Here is a 27,289-nt window from a genome sequence, read left to right on the forward strand (position 1 = left end):
TTGCAGAATTTTTGAATCCATTGAATTTTGCCAATTTTTTAGATTTAATATAATAGCTAAATCTCTAGTTTTAACAATTGAAATATAAATTTAATAATTTAATTTCTAATTTTAATTTTAAATAGTATTATAAGAATTTTTTATTAAGTTTATTAAATATTTATTAAAAATATATAATTTTCAAATGTTTTTTATCAACTATAAACTTTCAATTATCAACTTTTTTTTTTTATCAATTATAAACTTTTAATTATTTATTAATTTTAAATATAAATTCATCTGAAAACTATATTAATCAAAATAGTAAATCTTGTGATTTGTATTTTAACTTGAAATATCAATCTTTCTAACCCTCAAAATATAATAATTTTTAGTTAAATTTATTATTATATATAAAAAATAATGTATTAATATTTAATAATAAAGTAAATAAACTTAAAATAATATAATTTTTTAATTAAAAAAAAACTAAAAAACTGCTATAGAATTTAAAAGCTTAAAATCTGATTTTTTAAATTGGTTTATTTATAATTATATTGTATTTAATAGTTACATAAAAATTTATAATTTATATATTTTTATAACAAATTACCATTTAATATAAAATATATTATATTTAGCTTTCTGAAAATTTAAACTACATATTTTTTATTATATATAAATTCTAGGATTTTTTTGATAAAAGCAATCCATCTTCCAATTCCTTTACTATAATTCTTGCATCTTCTTTTGACTGAAAGTAAGGTTTAAAATATCAAAAATTTTAATTAATAAACAATAATAAATTAAATAAATAATTAAGAGAATACCTGTACTCCAAAACTGGATAAAAGTTCAGTATGCTTTATACATTCTTCTACATCTCCTTTTTCCTTATAATAATGAGCTAAAAATTTATGTCCATTTTTTCTTTCTTCGGCATCTTCATGTAACTATAAATTAATAAATTTACTTAATTATTTATCTACTTTTTTTTAAACAAAATCATAATCTCGTTTTCTCATAAAAGCTTACATCATCCTTAGCTAACAAACGAATCCAAATAACCGCAGCTTTTTCAGTATCATAATCTTCATATAATTTAGCCAATTTTGTCATAGCATAAATGGTAGATGTACTATCGATATCTTTTGCTTCAAGTGCTCTACTAAATCCTTTAATGGCTTCTACATACAAACATTGCTGCTCATAAAGTGCAGCTAATCTTAACCACATTCTAGAATCATATGGTCTAATTAAAAAAAAATTATATTAATAGTTTTTCAGTTCATTGAGGAATTAAATTTCAAGATATATACCTTAATGCTGAAGAACGTTGAAAATAATAAATTGCATAAAATGGTAACTTCAACATTTCGTATATTTGTCCAAGAGCACACCACGCTCTATAATCTTTTGGATTTACCTCTAATAAAAACTAATTTACTAAGAATTCACTTCCTTAAATAAATTTTATAAATTTTATCTTACCTACTGCTCTTTTATATGAAATTACTGCAGCGTGTGTATTTTTTATTTCCACATATTCATGCCCCATCAACGTCCAAGCCGATAAACAATTTCGGTCAATCTGTAATGCTCTTCTGAAATATGAAATTGCTTTTTCTCGTTCTACTTTTGAACTATAATAATTTCCTAAAATAATTTAAAACCAATTTAATTATCAGATAACAATAACTTAAATAAGCTTAACATCAATTACCTAAAACGCACATAGTTTCAGCCCGAAACTTATCTGAAAATACACACATATGAGCTAAGATACTTAGCTTAGCACTTTTCCCCTCTAGAACATACAATATATTCGAATATATGTCCATATCATCTATTCTATATGGATCAGCTTTAAGTAACCTATCAAATATTGTTTCAGAAAGATCATAATCTATAATTATAATTTTTATTAGAAATATTGTAAAATATAACCGCAGTTTCCTCCCAAATATGATAAAAAAATACCTCGATTATAATAATACATTAAGGCCTGTTTTGTCTTCAAGAATCTATTATCAACATATTCTGATGGGAATTCTGCAGCTATGTCAGAAAACGTTTGCGGAGAATCTTGTAATTCAACTGACATATGAAGTTTGAAAAATAATGACATAAAAGTATTCGGCAATCGACTTAACACATTTCCTAACTTTAAAATTTGAAGGATAACAGACGATTAAAATAATATATATACTTGAAATAATACTAAAAAAAAAATATAAGTACCATATCCCTATTAGTAATACATTCACCCAACTCAATCCAAGCACTCCAATTGTAATGATAACTTTGTACTGATTCCAGAAATAAATCCTTAAGATTCTTATCTTGAGGATATAATTGTTTGCGCATTACTGCATATCTTGATAAAGATAATAAAATAAACTCTATATAAAGGAAATTACTAAACTCTTTGCAGTACAAAAATCAAATCTTACATGTAAAGCAGGAAACCATCATTCATTTCACAAGAATTTCGCCATGATTCCATTTCTTCCATTAATTTAGGTATTTCTTTGTTAAATGTCTTTAAATCATTCATTTGACCCATAATATCATGACTTTCTTCATCTTTACGCTTTTCTCCGGCCTAATAAAATTAAAATTTAACATAAAAGCGTTAGAATATTATATATGTATATATATATAATTTTACTTACCATATATTTTGAATATATTTTTAAAAATCTACATTTGGAGGATTTACATGATTCAAGAAAGTAAGCAGCTCTGTCAAATTCCTTGACATCGAAATAACTTTTACCCAACAGAAATTTATCATATTCGACTAAATCAAGATTTGTTGATTCTTGTGTCATACTTGAATCCATTGATATGTCCATTTCTGAATTGTCAACGGGTACGTTAGGTAATCCTTCCACTGTTTCAGCTGCCCTACAAGCAAATAAGAGTTTATGAATAAGAAAAGTTCACGAATAAACGGGAAAACAGGTAATTATATAAAATTACCATTTAGCAGAAAAATAAAGACCTCGATCAGAACATTGTATTACACCTTCTCGTAAAACTTTTTTCATTTCATTTATAGGAAAAAACTCATAACTTGAAGGCTTTAAGCCGGTTTCGAGATTCATTCTTGATAAGTAATAAGTAAAATAAGTAAAGGAAAAATAATACACGGATGATCTTGATGATCTTCAAAAATACCATTAGAGCAGAGATCAGCAACACAATCAAGTTCAAATTCCAAATCGGGGAAAATAGCTTTTAGTTAACATTCAATTTTAATGTCTTCGCCATCTCGTTATCTTGTTTCAGCACCAGGTAAAGTTATACTGTTTGGCGAACATGCAGTTGTCTATGGAAAGGTAAAATTTTTTACTATCAAATGTAATATTTCAAATTATAATTATTTGACATATTCGTTTAAATTATTTTTAGACCGCAATTGCTGGTAGTCTAGACGGACTTCGTACTTACGTATTTTTTGAAAAACGGGATGATGGATTTCTTGAATTGAATTTGCCAAAACTTGGCCTTCAGCATCCTTTGTTATGGCCTATTTCTGCTCTTCCGTATTCCAAAGTGACAACCGTTAGCAAAGGTATATTGTAGTATTTAACTTCATTATTCTGATACGGTAATTAACTTTGTTTTACAAAACTATAGAAAACAATTCTTTACAGGAATCAACAATTAATGAAGAACTTTTAAAATCATTAAAAGAAATTGTACTTGATGGCAATGCTGGTAACAAAAATAATCAAGAAATTAATGAACTTCAACAAGTGGCGGCTTCGGTCTTTCTTTATCTTTACGCAAGTTTAGAAGATAAACAAACTTCATGGTATAATTATAATTATTTACTAACATTGCAATTTTAAATGTAACAATTAATTAACTATTGTTTTCAATTAAGGTGTGGAACGACAGTTCACATCGCATCTAATTTACCTGTGGGTGCTGGACTGGGTTCCTCTGCCGCTTATTCAGTTTGTTTAGCTACAGGATTATTACTTGTTCTAGGTCACATTACTATTCCTAATTATGGTGAAAAAGTCGGAGGATTTAATATTTCGGATTCATCTTCTCCTATGAATTTAATTAATCGCTGGGCTTTTCAAGCCGAGAAAATAATTCATGGAACTCCTTCGGGAATTGACAATGCAGTAGCTACTTACGGTAAGTATTATTCATATATTTATTACACTTGTTTATAATAATGTGCTGAATATTTATTTTATTTAAAGGTGGCGCAGTATCATTTTCAAAAGGCGTTATGGAAAATGTGATAGAGTGAGGCGTTTTCCTTCTTTGAATTATAACAAAATTGTATTATATTTATTGAAATATGACTAGATTTTTTCTGTAAGATTTCAATCACTTCGATTCCTACTAACAAATACCAAAGTACCAAGAAATACACGAACTCTGGTTGCTAATGTTCGTAAATTGCATGATAAAGTATGATTAACTACTCCTTTTTGTCATCGATCCTTTGACTACCATTGAAATATTTTGGGCTAATTTATTTTTTAGTGCCCACATATTGTTGTCCCTATATTGGAAGCAATTGAAGGTATTAGTTCAAAATTTAAGGAAATAATCAATAGCGGAGGTATGAAACCTTTTTTAATTATTTCTTGTTATAATTAAATAATGTTTTCTAACATATTTTGTTTATTAATTTAGATTCTCAAAAGGAGTTGAACCAAAATATTGAGGCAATTGTTTTTCTATTTGTATTAAATTTTTTTCAATTAATTTCATATTAAATTTCAAAACCTTTACATTTTTTAGGAATTAATTGATTTTAATCATTATTTATTAAATTCTTTGAGAGTAGGACACCCATCTATTGATAAAGTTAGGGAGATTGCTGCACAATATTCATTACATTCAAAACTCACCGGAGCCGGAGGTGGAGGATGTGTATTAACTTTACTTAGAGACGGTAGATATGTAAACATTTTATAATGTTTCTCATACATTATATATAACTAATATTTTGAATTAATAATAGATGTTCCTAATGATGATATAATGAAAATTATGCTGAACTTGACATCAATAGGATTTGAATGCTTTGAAACAAAAGTTGGAGGACATGGAATCAGCATATTGGATGCTTCAACTATAAGTAAACAAGAATTTTTGTCATCTGAAAACATACAACAATTTTCCGGTTGGAAACATTTTAACTAATAATTTTGAAGAGTAAAAACATCATTTTATTGATGCCTTTTTTATACAAAAATATATCTTTAAATTACAGAGGTAACAGATTTAATATATCACAAAGAAAATACGAGTTATTTTGTTGCTCTATATAGGGAAATAAAAACAGTATGCGACAAACCGCTATATAAAGAAAAGAAAAATTATACACAAATAAAAAATAGGGAAGAAAAAATATATGCATAAAAAAAAAATTTTTAAAATGTTCCTGGGGAAAAATAATTTTTTCCCCGCTTATCCCCAAAATTCAATATAAAATACATATTTCTTTGAAAACATTGTTTCTTGGTGAAATAAATAAAATATAAATAAAAATAAAAATAAAAAACAAAAACAAAAAAAGATATTAAAAGTGTAATTTTCTTTAAATCATATTAAACAATTCATTATATTTACTAAATCCTATTTAACTTCATAAAATATTTCCTCATCTTTATTTTTAATTTTTTCCCTGATTGTTAATAATAAACGCTCTCCACCTCAAAATATCAACTATACTATTTTGAAGTTTGTAACTCTTGGATTTGCTTCAATAAAAACAATTTCTCATCATTAAATTGCTCATCATCTAATTGCATATAAAAAGTAAGTGTCGGTTTTATTAAAAAAAGAACTAAAAGAACTAAAAATGAATATAACAGTAAACAAACCGTGACGATCATTATGGAAGTTCCCTAAAAATTGAATTAACCTTTCCCGATTTTTACCCAAAATATCCGAAATAGGTTTGGTTTTGTTTGGATTCGCCACGAATATCTAAAATAATTTCTTTAATTAAAGAACCAAACGTGTAATTTCACGATTATTTATCAAACACAAAATCATACCTTGAACACGTGAAAAGCTTCGAATTGAATATTACGGCTCTTATCTCTTAGTAAATTCATCATAAGTTTCAAATTCTCTGCATTCGCAATATATCGAGTCATCACATTAAAATTACAACGATCCAGTAAAATTTCGCCAAGAAGCTAAAAATTTATAAATAATCAATAAAATATTTCCAGATGAAATTGATGAAATTGTAACTTACTTTAAGAGATTGTCGCTTGGTCACATAATTATTTGAATTCAATAATTTAGTATAAGATCCGAAAAACTAGAGTATAAGAATAAGTAAGCATAAACTCTTAAACATTCAAAAATTACGTGATTCATTAATTAACTCATTACCGTGTCATAATTAGTATCCAAAAATTCAGCTACTAAAGTTTTATGACGTGTCAATATTTCCTTTTGAACAAATTTAAATTATTATCAAGAAGTTAAGAGCACTCTATGAAAATAAAGGTGTATAATAATAATTCAACTAACCTTGAATGTTGCGAAAGCATCACTCGCAATATCAAATGTGCTCATTTCTACATAAGTAAAGAAATCGTAAAATTGCGGGGAATATAATATAATCTTAGTTAAGGATTCATGTCGAAGACATTCCCGCAGAATCATTCCGCAGTTGAGAGCTATGTCAGGATTCTCATATCTGTAAAGGAAAATTAAAATGTGATATGGTTGTGTAAATATTATATTCAATAATCTCGTTTACATCCCATTATATCCCATAAAAAATTCAATCACACACATACCCTTTAAGTAGAGTAAATAGAATTTCCTCACGATTCCTTAAATAATCAACAGTTGGCGTCAAAGAACCTATCTGTCTTCTTAGAAGGTTGTTGAATATTTGTGATACATCTTTCTTTGCCTATTATATTGATAGTAAAGACTTTATAAGTTTATTGGGTAAGAGAATTGTAACACAAACCAAACTATAATTGACAGATACCTCAAATTCAAACCTCCAGATATTCAACACTAATAACTGTAAAATATCATTATTATATACTTCTTGTGCCAATTGCGCAACCGTTTCTGGCACAGGATCACTTTCTAAAAAAAATGATACATCGGATGAATATATTTGGAAAGTACATTTAAAAGAGATCAATGATGATTTACGTGCTGAATTAAGAATAAAAATTAAAGTCAAAATGTACCTCCATCACCATAAAGAATAGTTTTCATAGTCGTCAAATTCTTCGATATGTCTTCGCTTGCCTACGAAATGACATTGGGTGAGGACCATTTTTTTATCGCTATACAAGTTCGTTGAGAGGTCAAGAACAACTCTTCTCAGAGTCAAAAGTATAAAATTTATCCAAGGACGACCCTTATAGTAAATAGAGTCTTTCTTGTAGACTCAAAGTTTCCTTCTCTCAAAACAAGCTGCAGTCTTTGTCCTAATAAACACAAATAACTCGTTTCAACCAACCTTCTTTTTATCGACACCATCCAGCCTATTAATGGCGTCTTTAACAATCCTCACCAACTCGTGTGGTGTTTTTTGCTTTGACTTAAATATTAGAAAGCTCATATTGTACAATAAAGTTTTGTAGTTGAGACAGTTTTGAGAAAGGAGGGGTTTAGCTTCAACTGTTCAAAAGGATGGAAAAGGGGAATATATCTCCTGACGAACTTTACCCCGTTGATATTAGATTGACCGTGTGGTTTGACCTTGTCAACCTGGCAACATTCTCCTGTTTTGCTAAAAATGTACTACCGCATGTTATTTCCATGAGTACAATATTAAATAATAAAAATTGGATTTATGTATGCTTTGACGACGTGTCCGAGTGGTTAAGGAGTGTGACTAGAAATCACATGGGCTCTGCCCGCACAGGTTCAAGTCCTGTCGTCGTCGCAATAAAAATTTATTTTTTTTCTTCACATTAAGAGCGTTAAAGGCGAACGTGTAATTGTATGTGACAATAAAATAATAAGTGATAAATAATACTTAAATATTTCGTAATTTTGGTATTAGTGATCTTTTATGTTAAATATATTATGCAATCTGCATTTTGAACTTAATGTAGGTAGAAAAAGATTTATTTTTCAAAAATTTCATAATATCTTTAAACAATTAGACAATTTTTAAGTATATTTTATATTATAAATATAATCTTTTTACAAATTTTCATATGAAAGTACCAAATTAATACTTTTATCAGTCAATCCCTTCTATAATTACTTCCTTTTAAAATTATCTAATGGTATAAATGTATCTATTGGTGAAAATGTTAATCTGGTATTTCCAATTTTCCATATATAATAAATATAATTATATAAATGTTTCATAATATAAATATACTTAAAATTAAGAGATATTTTATGTGCTTATATAGAAGGAATTTTATATATATTTATTATAATAAAATGATTATTAAAAAAAGTATTTTATGTATATAAAATTAGATCCAAAAAATGTGTACTTTAAGAAGAGGAGTTCTTATATAAAAGATGCCTATTTTCTTTTACCTATCTTATAACTTACTAATTTAGAAGAATCCTTCTGATTTTAAAATAATTACAAAATAAAATATGAATTTAAAAATTTATTAAAACCAATAATATTTTACCTGGCCTAAAGTTTATCTGACCTTATAGAACTGATTAAATATCTATTTTTAAATATTGAATAGATGAATATTTAAACCTTATATTTTAATCCATATTCATTAAGGATAAATAAAAACTGTGATAAACTTATCTGAAAATAAAGAAATCATACTTTTAGTTTGTTTTTTCAGTTTCTTTTTATATTACTTTTATATATAGTTTTTCTTATTTGTAATAGTTAGAACTTAGAACTTATGTTAGTAACAATAAATTTTGCTATACTTAAAGTAAATTTATAGTATTGTATTTTTTAATATATATCATAATATAATATCCTATATTCAATATAAAAGTTTTTATTTATAACTTATTTAAATTTGAATTTATATAATAAAACTATTTTCAACTGACTATTTCATTTAATTATAAAGTAGAAGAAATCTATATAGCTTTTCAATTTAAGCAAAAAAAAGTATTTGCAAATATATACTATATAAATCTTATATGAATTACTATTTAAAGTATACCAGCCAATTAGATAGATAATAGTTTGGTTTAGAAAGAAAGTAATTTTAATTGCTTTTTATTTTTATTTTTTTATATTGCAGAAAAAATTACAAAATACTATAATATAGTGAATCCTTTAATATTCTAAATGTATAATAAGTAAAGCATTATATATTAAGATGAAATATTTTACATATACTCCTGCGCAAAAAGTTTAGGACCACTCTATTTTTGATTATATTAAATAAAATTTTATTCTTATTTATATAAGTTTTTTTTTTAAAAAAAATTTTTTTATTGCAATTTCTTGAATAAATTTAAAAAATTCATATTGACATTTATAAATCACATAATACAAGGTTTTTTTCTCAATGGTGAATTTGTAAATTTTCAACTAGAGTGATTACAACAAAAATAAATATAAAATTTAAATAGTTAGCTTTAAATAAAAAAAATTTCTAAGTTTACACAGGGTGTTTGTATACGGGTCATATAAATATAATTTTTAATAGACTAATTTTTTGTTTTTTAATTTGAAATTGAATGCTACCGACATTATACTCTTTTACTTTTTATTCTTATTATATTATAGATAAATATATGTATTTTCATCTGCTCTGCAAGTTTACTTAAGGCATTAAAGGAGGTTTTGAATGCTGTTTTTAATCTACTAATATGATCCGTGTTTAAACACCTGTGTACAAATAGAAATTGCCTTAAATAAAATTATATTTCAAATTTCGTAAAAATTGAATCAGTAGTTATTGAGAAATTAACTATCAAAGATTGACAATTTATATGTGAGACCTAATAAAGTAATGATTTCCATATATAATTGTCAATATTTTAATAGTTGATTTCTCGATAACTACTGACTCGATTTTCATGAAATTTGGAATATAACTTTATCATTAACTAAACTATTAAAATTTTGTATTCATTTCACTGTAACTGCTTTAGTTAAAAAGTTGAAAATTCATTATTAAAAAAAAAAACTTATATTATATGATTTATAAATGCAAATATGATAGTTTTTTATGTTTATTTAAAAATTATAATATAAATAATTTTTTAAAAAAAAATTTATATAAATAAAAACAAAACTTTATTTAATGTAATCAAAAATAGGGTGGTCCTAAACTTTTTGCACGGAAGTGTATTGTTATTTATTGAATATAATTAATTAATTAATAAATGATAATATTATATATATAAAGTTTTTTCAATATATAAATTGTTTTAATAATATTTGTTAAATAATTAATCTCTACATACATAAATAATAATAGTTAATTAATTCCTACTTTTACATACATGATTAATTACTACATGCATATAGTTTATTACCAAAACAATCATTTTTAAATAATATTTATCAGTATTCAGTAATGCAGGATATAATTATCTTTTTATAATCAACTATACATAAAAGAATAAGTTACAACAATGGTATTAAGCAGATTTGTAATATACTATAACAAAAAAATTATTTCAGTTTAACTCTTTTTGAACAATTTATAATTGTGTTTTTTCTCTATTTTTAGCTTTCACTGTTTCTAATTAAGCAAATAATTTCAATTAACCTTGTTAACTTTACAATTAGCATAACTTATTTTTAAATTAATTAATTGTGCTAATTAATTTCATATTTAAAAGATAAAATTGAAAATCTCTCTATTAGTTTATTGTATATGTTTAATAGTAATCAATTTTAATTTTATATAAGGATTTAAAAATTCTTAATTTTACTATATGATTAGAACCAAAATTATTATTCCGCGGATCCCATAAAAAAAATCCGTAATTAATGATCATCATATGTAACCCAAACTATGATTCATTAATTATACCCTATCGTGACTATGTATTAGTTACAAGCTCTGAAGACGCCTTCTTGCAAATGCTCAGCCTAAACCGAAAGTAAACCTACCCTTAATTGCGTAATGTCAAGGTATTAAGTAAACTACCAATTTCGTCTCGCCGGCACGTTTACATAGTTTCTTCTTTGAAGATATAAAAAAAAAAAATATCGCGAATATGTATTTGTGAATAGTCCTATTCTTTCGGCTTGAATTTTTACCGAATATCTTCTGCGCATTTCAGGTGATCGATGATTCATAGGATATAAATTCCGTCATTATATCAAAAAGTAAATCACTATTATAATTTATAACTCAGTCATGATGTATGTTTTAGTATATATAGTCTTTTATTCATATACACTGAGTAAAGTATCTGGTTCTTTGACGCGTATTTTCTATTAACTATCCGTAACGCTTTTTGTCTATAAAAACAACTTTTTTTTATTTTTTTTAGTTCATAATATTCGACGCGTATTTTCTATTAACTATCCGTAACATAATATTCGTTTTCATCATTCTAACATGGAAATTGAAAGGTCAGAGCTAAATAGTTTGAAGGTTAGAGACTTTAGCCTCGTCGTTCACTTTGAAAGTGGTCGTTATGAGAATGAAAGACTTTTGAAAGACTGTGAGGAAAGCCTTTGTGACTATAACATTGTCGAAAGTACAGCAAACTTTGTAAGTCTAAAAGAAAACAACAAACGCTTAATCGATTTAATGGAAACTCAGAAAGCCATCGATGAAGATCTCTTTATCCTAGCGGAAGCATTACTAAGCAAGCTAGAAAACCAAGAAGTTTTAAGCAATTATAGAGACTGGATCAGTTACTTTAATAAGTTCTTAAGAGCTGAATTAGATGCGAATACGTGGTTCAAAGCCCAAAGAGCCGTTTATAACAAAATAGCAAATAAATTGGTAAACTATGCAGAATCAGAGAAAGAATATATTTTAGAATTGGAAAAGGCTCTTAAAAATATCAAAATGACTCTCTACCAATACGAAGTGTTGATTTTGTTAAAATTGAAAAGCAACATTGAATTTCATGGCGATGTACGTCAAACTAAAACACAGGCACAAGACAAACTCGATTCATTTCCTAAGGACATGCAAATTTTCAAAAATCCATTACAACAACTCTTCAGTTCTCTTGATGCCTTGATGCCTTATCAACAGAATAAATAGTCGGTCATATAACAACTTCAGCTAGAGGTGTATTTTATTATTATTTGGAGGGTGTATTTTATTATTATTTGGAGGGTGTATTTTATGATTATTTGGAGGTTTCTTTTTTTTACAAGCGTAATTTTTCTTTTTAATAAGTTCGAAATGGATAGATTTTTTTAATAAGAAATATTAATTATTGCATTTTGCTTACCGAAAACTTCTTTCTATGTATATATGTATATGGTAGGAACAATCTATGTATAAAACTTCACATTATAGCAACACGAATTTAAATAAATTTATATTTGCAAAAATATGCACGTTACATGTTAAATCAAAGTAAAGAACCTTTATCAGTTATTATATATTTTTTGTAAATATACATTTGGCCAATTGGTTGATAAAAAATAAGTTTAAAGAAAGATATTGGAGTAGCGGATGTTTCGAGGGGGAATGAAGTATAAAATATGCCCGTCTGATGAAAGTCTTCTTGAACTCTTCCATTCCTTTGGATTTGTGCCTACTGCTTAGTAACTCCAGCATCAGCCACAGCCGGGTCTTTTTTGGACGAACATGTATAACTTCTATCGGTATATCTGGATGTATCTAGTCTGCTTAGGTCCAATCCTATTCTCAAGCTCTTCAATTCTCTATCTCATCATTTCAAGCTCGGATGGGTTAGCTTCACTAACCGACATGATTGATAATAATTTTATATACGAAGGAATTATTCAATGTTATGTGGCAAATGTAAAGACTTGCTTTATTAATACATGCCAAAAATATATGCTAATATCTAATCCTACAGTCTAACTAACTACCTGACGTTTATGTGACTTAGAAATTCGTCCGCATAATGCTAATTCAAGGATCCGTAATATGTGCATTATGCCAAAGTTGGTTGAAGCAAACAGACAGATTAATTGTTCATTGATCGATTCGAAAAAAAGAAACGCAGTATGACATGTAGCAACTGCGGACTATGCTTCTAAGCATAAACGCTTGTCTCTTTACGTCTTATCTCTCCAGTATTTAAATTTAAGTAATATCCCCTATCATTATTCTCGTATGGTGTACCCCAATCATCTGTTTCTTCATCATAGTAGTAGGTTTCGCTCCATTTAGCTGTCTCGTCATAAGTATTAGGCGTGATCGGGATGTTTTTCTCAGTCAAGTCTAAGCTGTGCTCTTGCACCTCTGATACATCAGTTTGACTGGAAGAATCGTCGCTAATAGAATTGTCCTGATCATTGCTAAAATCTGTACTAGGCTTATTTGAGAAATGATCCATAATCTTTGAATTTCATCATTAGTAAACTTTGATATTTCATTCGCACTGTATGTCTTGAGATATTGGATTTTGTCTAATCCTATTTTTTGAGAAGTTTGTAGATCTTCTCAACTCTCTGAATTTTATGCAAACCATCTTTTGATATGTCTGGGATGCTGAGATATCTTTATCATACTGGTTCTGTGGAGTGGTAATACATCAGATTTCTGGGACCTGAAAATTTTAGTCACATGCGAAGTGCCTTTTGGCTGATTTGATACCAATTGTTTTGCTGATATTTTTTCTTTGGATGAAGATATGGAGAAAGATATTTCTTGAATTAATCCTTGTCCATTTTTTTGTTTAAGAGAGCGGTGAAATTCTAGGAGGCTATAAATGTTTCTAAATCCTCTTGGAGTTTCTTCTCCTACCTCTTCTGCCTAATCTCATTACTAACCTTTTTCTTATGCATTTCATCTAAGAAAGAATCCATTTTTTATCTTCTGATGACTTGTTGTCTGCATTATCAGCTACATGCTGATTAGCTATGCTAACATGCTGGCCTATTACAGGATCAGGTATATTATATGAAGTGTCAGCTAAAGCTGCCGCCCGAAATTATTTCCTAATTCCGAAATAATTTCGGCCAGAATTTTGTTTCCGAAACTAATTCCGAAATCCCGAAATTCTTCCGAAATCCCGAAACTCCCGAAATTGTCCGAAGCTTCTGATTGGCCTATTATAAAATCACATGACTTTATAAATTTGCTAAAATTTTATCTTCCATAATTCTGGCTCCGTAGCGATCTTCCTGACACGTGTAGCTTCGTTTTAAGCCTATGTTCACTTTGTGTAACATCAGTGCATAAAGACGCATAATTTCCTTATATGGTATATACGTTACACAAAGCGAACATAGGCTTAAATCGAAGCTACACGTGTCAGGAAGATCGCTACGGAGCCAGAATTATAATATTAGAATACAGTTATAATTTTGGTAAAAATTTTAATTTTGGTCACGTGATATTATAACAGCCAATCAGAATTTCGGAATAGTTTCGGCATTTCGGAATTAAGTATTTTTCCTAAATTAATTTTACCATTTCAGTTTTGGTAAATGGTAAAATTCCCTAATTTCAGGCGGCACCATGGCAGCTTTAGTGTCAGCTATTAATTCTGATATCTCTTCTTCCTTATTCAACTCTTTCTTTATACATCTTTTCATAGTAATACTAGGGATGGGAACGGTTCCATCAGTTCGGTTCCATCAGTTCGGTTCCAGTTCTTTTGAGCGGAGGAACCAGTTCCGAGCAGAACCGTTCCAGAAAACTGGTTCTGAGTGGTTCAGTTCCACAGAACGGCTCAAGTCGGTTTGGAACCTTTTATGCACTAATACGTAATGTTTTTAGGCTGATAAATTCCAGATGAATGTTTATTTACAATGCTTGTCTGGATCACTAGATGATAATTTCTGAAACTAAGTTATCCGAAATTCTGTATAGATCCAAAATTTTCTCTAAATCGGACAATCCGGATTGCTATCTGGCTTAATTAAATCACGGGAATAGTTGATTTATAATCATAGTGTAACTGCATAGAAATTTTATGTTCCCATTTAAAAAGGATTTATTAAACCACAATTCTGATTAACTACGATACTAAAATTTTATTTTAATTAAATAATAAATACAATTTATAATTCGTATAAGACAACTAGAACGTCAAAATTTTCTAAGATTTCATTTCTTTTTTCAATTATTTACCCTTTCCCATTCAAACAAATAATTCAAATTTTACTATTTTCTATTTTGCTTTTGGGAGAAAAATTGTACATGGAAATAAAACATGCTTCTATTGATTTAATTAGAAATTTCTATCCAACTATCATTTTTCCTTTTGCAGTATTTTAATATAAATTGATAAATAGATAACGGTTATTAGCATAATTGTCTTTTAACAATATGATGATTAGCCTAAAAAAGAATTGAAGTTCCTTGTGTAATTGCTGATATCATAAATAAAATTTGACAATCAAAAGATCAATTAAAAAATTCGTTCCCTTCTCAAAAATGGGAGACTCTGAAAAAACAATAAGCGATGAAGAGTTTAACCCTGAACAAGATGATGAGCCTGAAGAATATGATAGTGAGAAGTGGGAAGATGTTATAGACCCTGACGAGTCAGTTAGTTAAGTTTCTCGTGCGCGTACAACTTCAGAAACTGGTTCTTTGGATATACCAGATACGCTAGGAAGTAGAGGTCCGAATCGGTCAATCCGTAATCGTCACAATCTGGATTCATATGATTGATTACGTCAGTCGATTTGTTAAAATTAATGATCGATTAATCGGATGATCCGATTATCCGGATTCAAATCACATGATCTAATACATTTTATTTATCGTCCGATAATCTGAATCTTTTTTTTTATTCACGTCTCTCGACTCTCTCGAGTCCTTCGCTCTGAGACTTATAAACTAAAAAGTAATAACTAATAACTATTTTACTTTCGTCTCATCGTCTGATAATTTTAATCCTTTACTTTCATTATATTTTTCCCCTAAAAATCTTTTATCACATACATTGGTCTTATTTCTTAATTTCCCATTCCCTAATTTCCTAATTTCTCGTCCCTAAATTTTAAAATAAAAAAAATGAGTTACTCTCAAGATTCTGGTGAAATGAATGAAATCAATGAATATCAACAGGATGAAGAGAGCCAAGAGATCGGAGAAACTAGCAGTTTTTTTACTCGTTCTAGGGCTAGCAGTATATCTGATATCAGCGGTGAAAGTGCTTCGCTAAGTTCAATAACATCAAAAAAAAGACGGTATAATGGTCCTGGACCTGGGGGGTCTTCGAAAAAAAGTTTTATATGGAAGTACTTTAGCGAAGGGGCAAATCCTATCGGTCCCGGTAAAGTTATGACATGTAATCTTAACAATTCCGAAGGACAGCCATGCCAAAGAACTTATGCTGCATTTGGCAGTACTAGTAATGCTATTCAACATTTAGCCAGTGTTCATGGAATTGTTGAACAAGGAAAAATTCATATTAAGGTAGTTTATTAACTTTATTTGCATTTCGTAATTTACACTTTCTACTTTAAATCTTTAATTTTATTATTTATAACAAAATACATAATTACATATTTTTAACTATTAGGCGGTTAAAAGTGGAGTTATAGACCAAATGATAAAAAATCAAAACAAGAATAAATGGACTGAATCTCAACAAATAGTAGCAGACCGCAAACTTGCAAAATGGATTCTTAATTCAACCAGTCCTCTTGACACCGTTAATAACATTTATCTTAACGAGTTCCTTACCTATTTAAATCCACATTATAATCTACCTAACGACAAGAATCTCAAACTTTTGATTTATCAAGCATATGGATGGACTGAAGAATCAATGAAAGAACTTTTAAGTTCTTCTGCTAAGTATATCTCTCTCACTACGGATTTATGGACATCACGTGCTAAACAAGGATATATCGGAATCACTGCATCTTTTATAAGTATTGATTTCAAACTTTACGATATATTACTTGAATTAAAATATGTTCCTTATCCTCATACTTCTGAAATCATACAAAGTCATATCGAGTCAACTATTTCAAACTGGGGTTTACGTGGAAAAGTCATTGCCATCGCGACCGATAATGGTGCGAATATGGTCAAGGCAATATCTAATATTGATAATGTTGAACGAATCCCTTGTGCTGCGCACACCCTTCAGTTGGTGATCGGGAAGGGATTGAAACCTGCCTTGGTTTTTGTTGCTCGTACTAGACGTCTAATTCGATTTTTTATGTACCCGAAGCAAATTGAAAGGCTTAAAGAAACTCAGACTTCTTTAAATTATCAAAGAGTTTTAGGTGTAATTGGTGACGTGAGCACGCGATGGAATTCATTATTTTTAGCTTGGGAACGGCTCATTTATTTGAATAATGCAATCGATCAATTAGCTACTGATTTATCGCGAAATAGGGATAATAATGTGAAAAAGGATGGTCGACGTTTAAAAAGTATCAACCTTACAGAAGAAGAATGGACTTTTATGGAGGAATTAGTTGATTTACTTGGATTGTTTGAAGAAGCCACTACTTTCTTAAGTGGAAGTACCTATGCAACGCTTAGTCTAATGCATCCCACCATTTCTACAATAAAATCAATTTTTGAAGATGATTTAATAACAAATGCGGAAGGAGATGAAACTGATGATTTTTCTAATACTATTACTATATTGGATAATGATGACGACGAGGAAGATGAACAAGAATTCCTTGAACAACCAGAAGACGATGATGATTACGTATTAGATCCAACAACCCGAACTCGTGTAAGAATTAATCAGGCAGTGAATATGGAAGATATTATTGAAAAGGTTAAAGAAATTATCTTACAAGCGTTACATAAATATTGGAATATCCCATCTGATATTGCCTTAAAAGCGGCATTTTTAGATCCACGGTTTAAAGATTTGACTTTTGCAAGAAATAAAAAGGATCGGATTATTCGTTTAATTCAAGATGAATTGAATCAAGTAGGAAATCTTTTATCCGAAGATAACCCAAATGATGACGATCAAGGAATTAATGAAACGGAAGTAACGGAACGAAGAGGAGAAAGTCCAGTAATTAACGTATTAATAGGAGGTGATCGTTAAGTACTTTATTATTTATTACTTTATTAATTTATTATTTTATTTGATTTTATTAATTTATTTATTATCATTATTTTATTAAATACTAAATTCTATCTTTAATTTTATTATAATACTTAATATTTAATACATTTTAAAATTTTTAATAATCTAGGTTCAAGAAGAAATCCTCGGAAAGAAAAAAATACTTTATTCAACCGTATTTTTTCAAAGTCTTCTAACACAAATGCTTTCGAAAATGAACTTAACCAATATGTCAATATAAAATGCGCCAACTCTGATATAGATCCGTGTGAGTGGTGGGCCGAAAAAAAACAAATATTTCCATTATTATCTGATCTTGCTCGGAAATATCTCCATATCCCCGCAACTTCAGTTCCAAGTGAGCGGCTTTTTTCAGATACCGGTAATCATGTTTCTGTTCGTCGGACGCGTCTTGACCCCAACCTTCTTCGCACTATGGTATTTTTGAAGAGAAATATGAAAGCAATGGATATATTTCCACCTGACGAATAATTTGTATTTTTTTTTTCTCTTAATTCCTGTTAATATAATAATTTGTAGTGATTTTGCGGAATTTTTTTCTTTCTTTCTAATGCTAATGATAGTTTAATTACTTTAATACATAATTTGAATTTTGAAATTTTGAAATACAAATTAAATTTTAATAAATAAAATAATATTTGTAATTTCGTATATTTGTATATTACTATAAAATTTAAAATATAAATGACTTATATCGTGATAAATAGTATAAAAATAAAAAATTTAAATCCGGATTGTTGATTAATCGGATCATCCGGATGATCCTATATAATCGGATCAAATCGATTATTATAATTTTGAATGATCGAATAATCGATTGACAATAAATTTGACTGATTCGGACCTCTACTAGGAAGTGCTGTATGGCTTCACTTTGATAAGAACCCACCATCTGCTCCTGGATACAATGTTTGTAAAATATGCAACAATAAATACAAAATAACATCAAGTGTTAGTACTTTGAGGAAACATCTTAAAAAACATCAATTAAGAGCACCTACGAAAAATCAAAATGTAATTAAAAAAGTTGATCCTTTTAACGATAATGAACAAAAAATTTATGATAAATACCTTGTTGATTGGTTTATTTGCGACCTCCAACCTTTCACCGTTATTGAAAACCATTATTTTAGAGAATTTGTCAATTACTTCTGTCCACGATATATTATTCCAGACTGACATAAAGTAAAAGGTAATTTTACTAATTTATCATAAAAAATTTCTAAATAAGATCTAATTATCTACTATTTGAATAGATTTAATTGTCAATATATTTACAACTAAAAGAGATACAGTTATCAATGAGCTTCGTAAAATTACAGGAAGGTTTGCATTAACGGCAGATATGTGGACGTCTACAATTAATCGGGAAGCATTTTTAGAACTTACAATTCATTACGTAGATCTTGATTGGAAATTTAAGAATTTTCTTCTCGACATCATCCCTTTTACAATCAGTCATTCTGGTACAAATATTGCACAAGAAATAAAGAGAACCCTGGAAGAATTCAATATTTCCAACAAGATTGTTGCACTTACAACAGATAATAAGACCGCTATGTTAGTTTGTGAAAGGAATATTGCTTCAACTATAGATGACGAATTTTCAGCCATGATCTTTTCACATTACAGATGCGCCGCACACGTCCTAAACTTGGGTGTAAAGGAAGGATTGAAACTTGTTGATGATTCTATAATAAAGGCGCGTAAATTAATGAATTGTATTAAAAATTCAACCCGCCTATGTGATAATCTTCACCTCTTGTGTGATTTAAAGAAAATCAAATATCTTAAACCTATTATTGATATAGAAACGCGCTGGAATTCTACTCACCACATGGTAAGGCGTTTGGAGGCACTTGAACTAGCATTAATTTTATTAGTAGCTGATAATTGACATATTAATGTCTTTTACCCAGATGAAGATGATTGGGCTATCATTAAAGTAAATGAATAATAATATTACTAAATTTTATATAATATTAATTTTATATAATATTTCTAATTACTACCATTACTTTTAAAATAGGAAACACTCTTACTTCTTGAACCTTTAGAAAAAGCTACCAAGTATTTGTCAGCATCATCATATCCGAGATTTGACTTTGTTGTTCAATAAATTACTGTCGTTAGTAATAATTTGTTTTAGTACCATTTTCAATCTAATTATTGAATCCACTAAATCGCTGGCAGTTTTTTATCACGTTTACAATACAACTTTATATCTTCTCTACAAATATTATTTTCTTTGATGAGTTGTGTAAGTTTTATGCCAGCTTGGTGAGAACTTTTAAAAAATGAGCTTAAAATATTGACCTTTCGCAATAAATGATTGCTAAAACTTTCTTTAACAATATCGCATATGATTAGATTTACTGCATGTGCGATACATCTAACATTTTTGATATTAGGATACTTTTCTTGAAGTATCACACGTGCATTTTATATATTTGCGATGTTATCAAATACAATCACTGATATTTTAGTTGATCCAATTTTTTCAATTATTTCGCCAACTATTTGCGCTATGTAATTAGCCATATGAGAGTTTTCAGATAAATCAACAAATTTGTATAGATACTTTTCCTTTGTGGGAGACATGATAACGAAGTTCCAAATTGAACGATAAGTAGGAGAGATCCAACTATTGAAAACTGAATTATAAGTTATAACAATATTATTTTTAAATTATGTATTAAAAATATTATTTAAAGAAAAGTATATTAACAAACCTAATATTAAATTAGCTTCATTTTCAATGACAGTCGTTACAGTCGAATTTACCAATACTAATTTCCTTTCAAGTAATTGATTTGACAAGAATTCTTTGGTTGGCAACTCATATGCAGAATTGAGTTCCTTTACAAAGTTAACAAAAAATGGATATTCAATTATCTGAAACTAAATGCTACATATGACAAAAAATTTAGCTAAAGCACGATTAATTCTTATTACTCTAGCATCAGAGATCTTTGTAGAATCATGATAATCTGTCATAGTTAGTTGATTATTGGCAATTATTTTTCTTTTTTTATTGGTTTTATCTTGTTCTAACACTTTACTTAAATATCTTCTGACAACAGACGCTAGAGCTTCTAAACAGTGATTGGTGAGGTGCTCTTCAAGTTTTGAAACATCACCTTTTTGGCCAGAAAAAATTACAATATTTACAGATGAGTTTTAACGCAGCTAAAACTGCAGCTTTGCCACAGTTTATATGACTTCAGATAAATATTACACCAGTTTCAGATAAATATTTAGTCATTATAAATTTAGATTTGCTGAGATTTCAGTTGATCCAACCATTTTCACTTCTTTGTATTAATTATTTAAAATGCGTATCATGCTACAAGTGGTCTGATATTTTTCTGAACTAATATGACTTTCTCTAGTAATATCTTTTCAAATAGAACTAAGTGGCTTTCTTCCTTTATTTTTATTTTTTTCTGAGTCTAAAGTGCTGGTCATAATGAAATTTTTTTTTTATTTTGTATGTATTTAAGTAAAGAAAGTAATGTGGGACGAACACAAAATAATTTAAACTATCCATAATGGATATCATATGACATGAGTCAATTTCAGAATCTGGATAGGACCCTGAACAATATATATAAAGGTAGGTTTTGAGTTTGCTTAACCAATATATAAAAATTTTTCCTATGTGAGATTTATTATTGCTTATTTGATAACATAATTTTTAAATAGTCAGATATAATTATGCGTAGCAGAATATTAAATTATTAATAGTCAGATATATATTTGCGTAGCAAAATAGATTTTTTTAATATATATATATAATATAATATATATTTACATTTTTCACATTAAAAAAATTTAATAAAATATGTAAACAAAATTATAAATATGTTTGTGTAAAAAAAATTTACTATTTTTAATACAAAGAATAAGTTAATTGTATACGTAATACAGGAATCATTTTTAGACGTAATTGTATAACGTGTTTTTGATAAAACAAATACACGTCCGCAACTCCGCATAACATTAAAATTATAAATCATATATGCAGTTCATGTAACAGTAAAATAATCTATATATTAAAAATCATTGACGGTGTCACGTGGCGTAACGTTTAGACTACCCGTATAAATAAACTTTGAATTGTATGACGCATTTTTCATTGGTCGAATTATCACGTGATGTTACACAAAGTCCTAAAAAGGAAATTTTGTCGCCTGGAAAAATTCGAAGTTTTGGGTTATACAAGAATCCAAAAAAGGAAATTAATTTGCCGATCACTTAATTCCGGCCGAAGCTATAACTTTTTATTACTCCAAGTTTTGGGTTACACACAAATCCAAAGAAGGAAATTAATTTGCCGATCACTTAATTCCGGCCGAAGCTATAACTTTTTATTACTCCAAGTTTTGGGTTACACACAAATCCAAAGAAGGAAATTAATTTGCCGATCACCTAATTCCGGCCGAAGCTATAACTTTTTATTACTCCAAGTTTTGGGTTACACACAAATCCAAAGAAGGAAATTAATTTGCCGATCACTTAATTCCGGCCGAAGCTATAACTTTTTATTACTTCGTTTTGGATTAGTCAAGAATCCAAAAAAGGAAATTAATTTACCGATCACTTAATTTCAGCTGAAACTATAGGTTATCATGAAAATTGAGGCTTTGGCTACGCAACAATACAAAAATGGAAAGTATTATAATGATCACTTAACTCTGGCTGGAATTACCATATTTGTATAAATATACAATCATAATTTGTTATTATAAGTCAAAATTGTATACACTTTTAGTAATTTTTTATCATTAAAAATCAATATTGATAATTTTTTTTTTAAAATCCTTTTTAAATACATTTGAAACATCTAACTACTTTTTTCTAAAAAGTTTTTAAATTTGTTTAAAACTTCTAAACTTCTAACCAAATTTTTCTTAAAAGGTTTTAAATTTTATAATATTATAATATACAATATGAATATGAATCGTGAAGTTTTTAAAGAACGTCAAAGAATTCTTAATGCTGAACGTCAACAACATTTTCGTAATCAAAATCAAAAGTGTCCAAGTGAAAAGAAAAATATACCCATAACACGACCAACTAAAAAAACAAAAAAAGTTGGTAATGAAGTTAACCAAGCTAGCAGGTCCCGCACGTATATTTATGTTAGGTTTTACAGGATTAGAACGCCATTTACTAGGTCAAATGAATCATAGATGTGGCAAATGTGGAGCTATGATGTGGATTGATGAAACAGTAAATAAGTCATCAAAATCACCAGTATTTACCATATGCTGTGCAAATGGAAAAGTCATACTTCCCCTTCTTCAAGAATTACCTTATCCTCTTAATATACTTCTTCTTGAGAATAATCCACATTCACGTTTATTCCAGTAGAATATTCGCATGTACAATTCTGCTTTATCTTTTACATCTTTGGGAGCAAATATTGACCATCAAATTACTGGTGCAGGTGGTGTTTACACTTTTAGAATTCATGGTGAAATATATAAAGTAGAATAGATGCTTTATTCACCGTTTAATCTGAAAACCTCCACCATTGCTTTTGCCCAAATTTACATTTATGATACTGACCATGAAATTAATAATAGATTAAGTGTAATACCTAACCTTGATTTTAATATTCTTATTGAACTTCAACAAATGCTACATGAAATCAATCCATATGTTAATATCTTTCATCAAGCTGGACAATTGCTAAGAAATGATCCATTATTAGATTTAAGATTAGCAATAATTGATAATAGAACAAGAGATTCATGACGGTATAATACACCAAGTGCATCAGAAGTAGCAGCTATTATGATAGGAAATGGACAAGAAACAGAAAATCAAAATCGTGATATAATATTACGATCACGTGAAGATGGAATACAACAAATTTCTGAGATTCATCGTGCTTATGCAGCACTTCATTATGTTCTTATGTTTCCAAGAGGAGAAGATGGATAGCACCCAAACATTCCTATACATAATAATGAATCTACTAATGATGAGGATATATCTGAGTTTAGTGATGAAAATGAATTGAATACATCAGATAAAAAAAGTATAAGTGCAATGAATTATGTTTCATATCGCCTTCAAGTTGGACGACCTGAAGAAGCAATAACTTTACATTACTATGGACGACTATTTCAACAATAGATTGTTGATATGTATACAGTAGTTGAAAAAATGCAGTTAAATTATGTAAAATTTAATCAAAAAAGTATATGTGCAGAATTATATAATGGTCCCAGGATGCTATAATTTCAGGTGATGATGCATCAAATGTAGGACAGCGGATTATAGTACCTTCAAGTTTTACTGGTGGACCTCGACAAATGCATAAGTTATATTAAGATGGGATGGCTATTGTAAGAGTATTTGGTAAACACGATTTATTTATCACTATAACATGTAACCCAAAATGGCCTGAAATTACTGAAGCTCTTCTTCCAAATCAAAATGCACAAGATCGTCCTGATTTAATAAGTTGTGTCTTTAATATGAAGCTAAAATCAATATTAAATGATATCTTAAAAAAAGACATTTTTGGAAAAGTCATAGCTTATTTAAATACAATAGAATTTCAGAAGCGTGGTTTACCTCATGCTCATCTTCTTCTTATTCTTGCTCGAGAATATAAACCTAAAACTGTTGATGATTATAATGCCATTATATCTGCAGAAATCCCTGATAAACATAGTAATCCTAATACTTTTAATATAGTCAAAAAGTCAATGATGCATGGACCCTGTAGTACGCTTATATCAAACTCTCCATGTATGAAAGATGGAAAATGTTCTAAAAGATATCCACGAAATTTTCAAGAACATACTACAGAAAATATGGATGGTTATCCTATATATAGACGTAGAAATGATGGTTGAACTGTAGAAGTTAAAGGAATTCAGTTGGATAATCGTTGGGTAGTTCCATATAATCCTTATCTTACGACTAAATATGACTGTCATATTAATGTAGAAATTTGTTCATTAATTACAGCCATTAAATACCTTTTTAAGTATGTTTATAAAGGTCATGATCATGCTACTGTAGAGATTAGTGGAGGTGGTAATACAAATCAAATAAATAATAATGAAATAAGCTTATACCTTGATGCACGTTATATTTCAGCATCAGAGGCCACTTGGAGAATATTTCATTATCGATTGCATAATGAAAAGCCAGATATTATACAACTATCTGTTCATCTTCCAGGTCAACATAGAGTATTATTTCAAGGTAATGAACGTTTAGAAGATATATTAACCCGTTCAGCAGAAGAAAAAACTATTCTTACAGCATGGTTTCATGCTAATACTAAATATCCACATGCAAGAAGATTAACATATGCAGAATTTCCATCTCAATGGGTTTATAATAAAAAAACTAAAGAATGGAAGCCACGTCAACGGGGTAATTCAATAGGTCACATATATTTTATCCATCCTGTAGCAGGAGAAAAATATTACCTAAGAATGTTACTTAATGTAGTTCGTGATTCAACATCTTTTGAAAATATTCGTACAGTAAATGGAATATTTTATCATACTTTTAAAGAAGCATGTATTGCATTAAATCTGTTGCAAGATAATGAAGAGTGGAATCAATATTTGCAAGAGGCAAGTCAAGTGCAAGGTGGAGCACAACTGCGTAAACTATTTGCAACCATTCTTTTATTTTGTGAACCAACAAGACCTAAAATACTTTGGGAAAAGCATATTTTTGCTCTTAGTGATGATATTTTACATTAAGTTCGTCATAATTCTAATAATATGACACTCGAACTTACAGATGATGATATACATAATAGGGCTTTACATCATTTACAAGTCATTTTAAGTAAAAATGGACGACTTCTTACTAAGTTTCCAAATATGCCTATTCCACCTGCCATTTTTAATGATGAAAGTAATCGTTTAATTAGAGAAGAGCAGGAATATGATATTGAAGAACTTTTAAAACTTGCAAAAGATGATTTTTCAAGTTTAAATACAGAACAACGGGCTATTTTTGATGAAGTTATTAAGACAGTAGAAACTAAAACTCCTGCTATTTTTTTTGTGAATGGTCCAGGAGGAACTGGAAAAAACTTTTTTATATAGGTAAAAATTATTTTATCTTTTATTAGTTAATAATTACATATATTATAGATTGATTTTAATTTTAATTATATATATATACATATATATAGCAATTTACTTGCAAAAGTCCGTTTAGAGAAGCGTATTGCTATTGCTGTAGCATCTTCAGGTATTGCTGCTCTTCTTTTACCAGGCGGTCGAACTGCACATTCCTGTTTTAAGATACCTCTTGAAATACATGAAGATTCTACCTGTGCTGTAAAACATGGTTCTGATTTAGCTTTACTTTTGCAAGTTACACAGCTTATCATTTAGGATGAAGCCCCAATGGTTCATCGACATGCATTTGAAGCTGTAGATAGAATGTTAAGAGATATTATGAAAGCTGTAGATTTATCCTTGGAAAACCAACCATTTGGAGGTAAAGTAGTGATATTTGGAGGTGATTTTCGTTAGATACTTCCAGTAGTAATAAAGGGAAGTTGTGAAGATATTGTAGGATCTTGCTTACGACGATCAGCATTGTGGAAATATGTGAAATTAATGACATTAAAAACTAATAAGTGTCTTCTTCGTACTGTAAATGAGCCAGATGCTATTGAACAAGAAGAATTTGCCAATTGATTATTAAAAGTTGGAGAAGGTCAAATTCCTACTATTGATGGATTAGCAAATAATATTATTCAACTTCCAAATGATATTGTTTTACAATCACAGAACATCAATGATCTTATTCAATTGATTTATCCAAATCTATCTATTAATTCAAATCCTAAATATTTGGTTGAACGAGCAATACTTACACCAAAAAATGTAGATGTATATTCAGTTAATACAATTATTATGGATCAATTTCCTGGTGAAGCAGTTGAATATCTTAGTGCTGATGCAATAGAAGAACAATCAAATTCAGAATATCAGTATCCCATTGAGTTTTTAAATTCCATAACAATTGGTGGACTTCCACCTCATAAATTAGTATTAAAAAAAGGATCTCCAATTCTATTATTACGAAATATTAGTCCATCAGATGGCCTGTGTAATGGGACAAGGTTAGTTTGTTGTTCTTTTCAGAAGAATGTTATTGAGGCAGAAATTATTACTGGAAAACA

General features: G+C 28.6%; 8 protein-coding genes across 8 annotated transcripts; 5 read left to right on the forward strand and 3 right to left on the reverse strand.

Annotated features, from left to right (window-relative positions):
- Positions 1-490: 490 nt before the first annotated feature.
- Positions 491-3,089, reverse strand: OCT59_018441 (uncharacterized protein; the record flags this gene model as incomplete). Its single annotated transcript, XM_066148773.1, has 11 exons — positions 491-733; positions 810-932; positions 1,015-1,231; positions 1,299-1,407; positions 1,471-1,635; positions 1,703-1,885; positions 1,960-2,143; positions 2,221-2,356; positions 2,433-2,584; positions 2,655-2,889; positions 2,965-3,089. The coding sequence occupies 11 exons, from the start codon at positions 3,087-3,089 to the stop codon at positions 665-667; spliced, it is 1,698 nt and encodes a 565-aa protein (XP_066004667.1). The 3' UTR covers positions 491-664.
- Positions 3,090-3,242: 153 nt separating this feature from the next.
- On the forward strand, positions 3,243-5,484 carry OCT59_018442 (uncharacterized protein; the record flags this gene model as incomplete). Its single annotated transcript, XM_066148774.1, has 10 exons — positions 3,243-3,323; positions 3,397-3,559; positions 3,625-3,802; positions 3,875-4,137; positions 4,206-4,251; positions 4,329-4,419; positions 4,495-4,573; positions 4,648-4,679; positions 4,756-4,909; positions 4,979-5,484. 10 exons carry the CDS (start codon positions 3,243-3,245, stop codon positions 5,158-5,160), a joined length of 1,269 nt encoding a protein of 422 aa, XP_066004668.1. The 3' UTR covers positions 5,161-5,484.
- A 117-nt stretch (positions 5,485-5,601) lies between these two features.
- OCT59_018443 (mo25 protein) lies at positions 5,602-7,713 on the reverse strand. Its single transcript, XM_066148775.1, has 10 exons — positions 7,466-7,713; positions 7,191-7,251; positions 6,980-7,083; positions 6,780-6,898; positions 6,508-6,676; positions 6,367-6,426; positions 6,227-6,292; positions 6,021-6,164; positions 5,844-5,949; positions 5,602-5,761 (listed from the first exon to the last, which is right to left on the reverse strand). Exons 1-10 carry the CDS (start codon positions 7,565-7,567, stop codon positions 5,691-5,693), a joined length of 1,002 nt encoding a protein of 333 aa, XP_066004669.1. The 5' UTR covers positions 7,568-7,713; the 3' UTR covers positions 5,602-5,690.
- Positions 7,714-11,251: 3,538 nt separating this feature from the next.
- On the forward strand, positions 11,252-12,453 carry OCT59_018444 (uncharacterized protein). The gene is made up of 2 exons (XM_025314834.2): positions 11,252-11,281; positions 11,413-12,453. The coding sequence occupies exon 2, from the start codon at positions 11,481-11,483 to the stop codon at positions 12,138-12,140; it is 660 nt and encodes a 219-aa protein (XP_025184361.2). The 5' UTR covers positions 11,252-11,281; positions 11,413-11,480; the 3' UTR covers positions 12,141-12,453.
- Positions 12,454-13,110: 657 nt separating this feature from the next.
- Positions 13,111-13,413, reverse strand: OCT59_018445 (uncharacterized protein; the record flags this gene model as incomplete). The annotated part of the gene is made up of 1 exon (XM_025310246.2): positions 13,111-13,413. One exon carries the CDS (start codon positions 13,411-13,413, stop codon positions 13,111-13,113), a length of 303 nt encoding a protein of 100 aa, XP_025184360.2.
- A 9,644-nt stretch (positions 13,414-23,057) lies between these two features.
- On the forward strand, positions 23,058-23,868 carry OCT59_018446 (uncharacterized protein; the record flags this gene model as incomplete). Its single annotated transcript, XM_066148776.1, has 3 exons — positions 23,058-23,230; positions 23,301-23,477; positions 23,697-23,868. The coding sequence occupies 3 exons, from the start codon at positions 23,058-23,060 to the stop codon at positions 23,866-23,868; spliced, it is 522 nt and encodes a 173-aa protein (XP_066004670.1).
- A 39-nt stretch (positions 23,869-23,907) lies between these two features.
- Positions 23,908-24,252, forward strand: OCT59_018447 (uncharacterized protein; the record flags this gene model as incomplete). Its single annotated transcript, XM_066148777.1, has 2 exons — positions 23,908-24,032; positions 24,120-24,252. The coding sequence occupies 2 exons, from the start codon at positions 23,908-23,910 to the stop codon at positions 24,250-24,252; spliced, it is 258 nt and encodes an 85-aa protein (XP_066004671.1).
- Positions 24,253-25,868: 1,616 nt separating this feature from the next.
- OCT59_018448 (uncharacterized protein) lies at positions 25,869-26,198 on the forward strand (the record flags this gene model as incomplete). The annotated part of the gene is made up of 1 exon (XM_066148778.1): positions 25,869-26,198. One exon carries the CDS (start codon positions 25,869-25,871, stop codon positions 26,196-26,198), a length of 330 nt encoding a protein of 109 aa, XP_066004672.1.
- Positions 26,199-27,289: the final 1,091 nt, after the last annotated feature.

The sequence above is a fragment of the Rhizophagus irregularis genome, chromosome 27 (genome assembly GCF_026210795.1).
Source record: "Rhizophagus irregularis chromosome 27, complete sequence".
NCBI classification, from domain to species: domain Eukaryota; kingdom Fungi; phylum Glomeromycota; class Glomeromycetes; order Glomerales; family Glomeraceae; genus Rhizophagus; species Rhizophagus irregularis.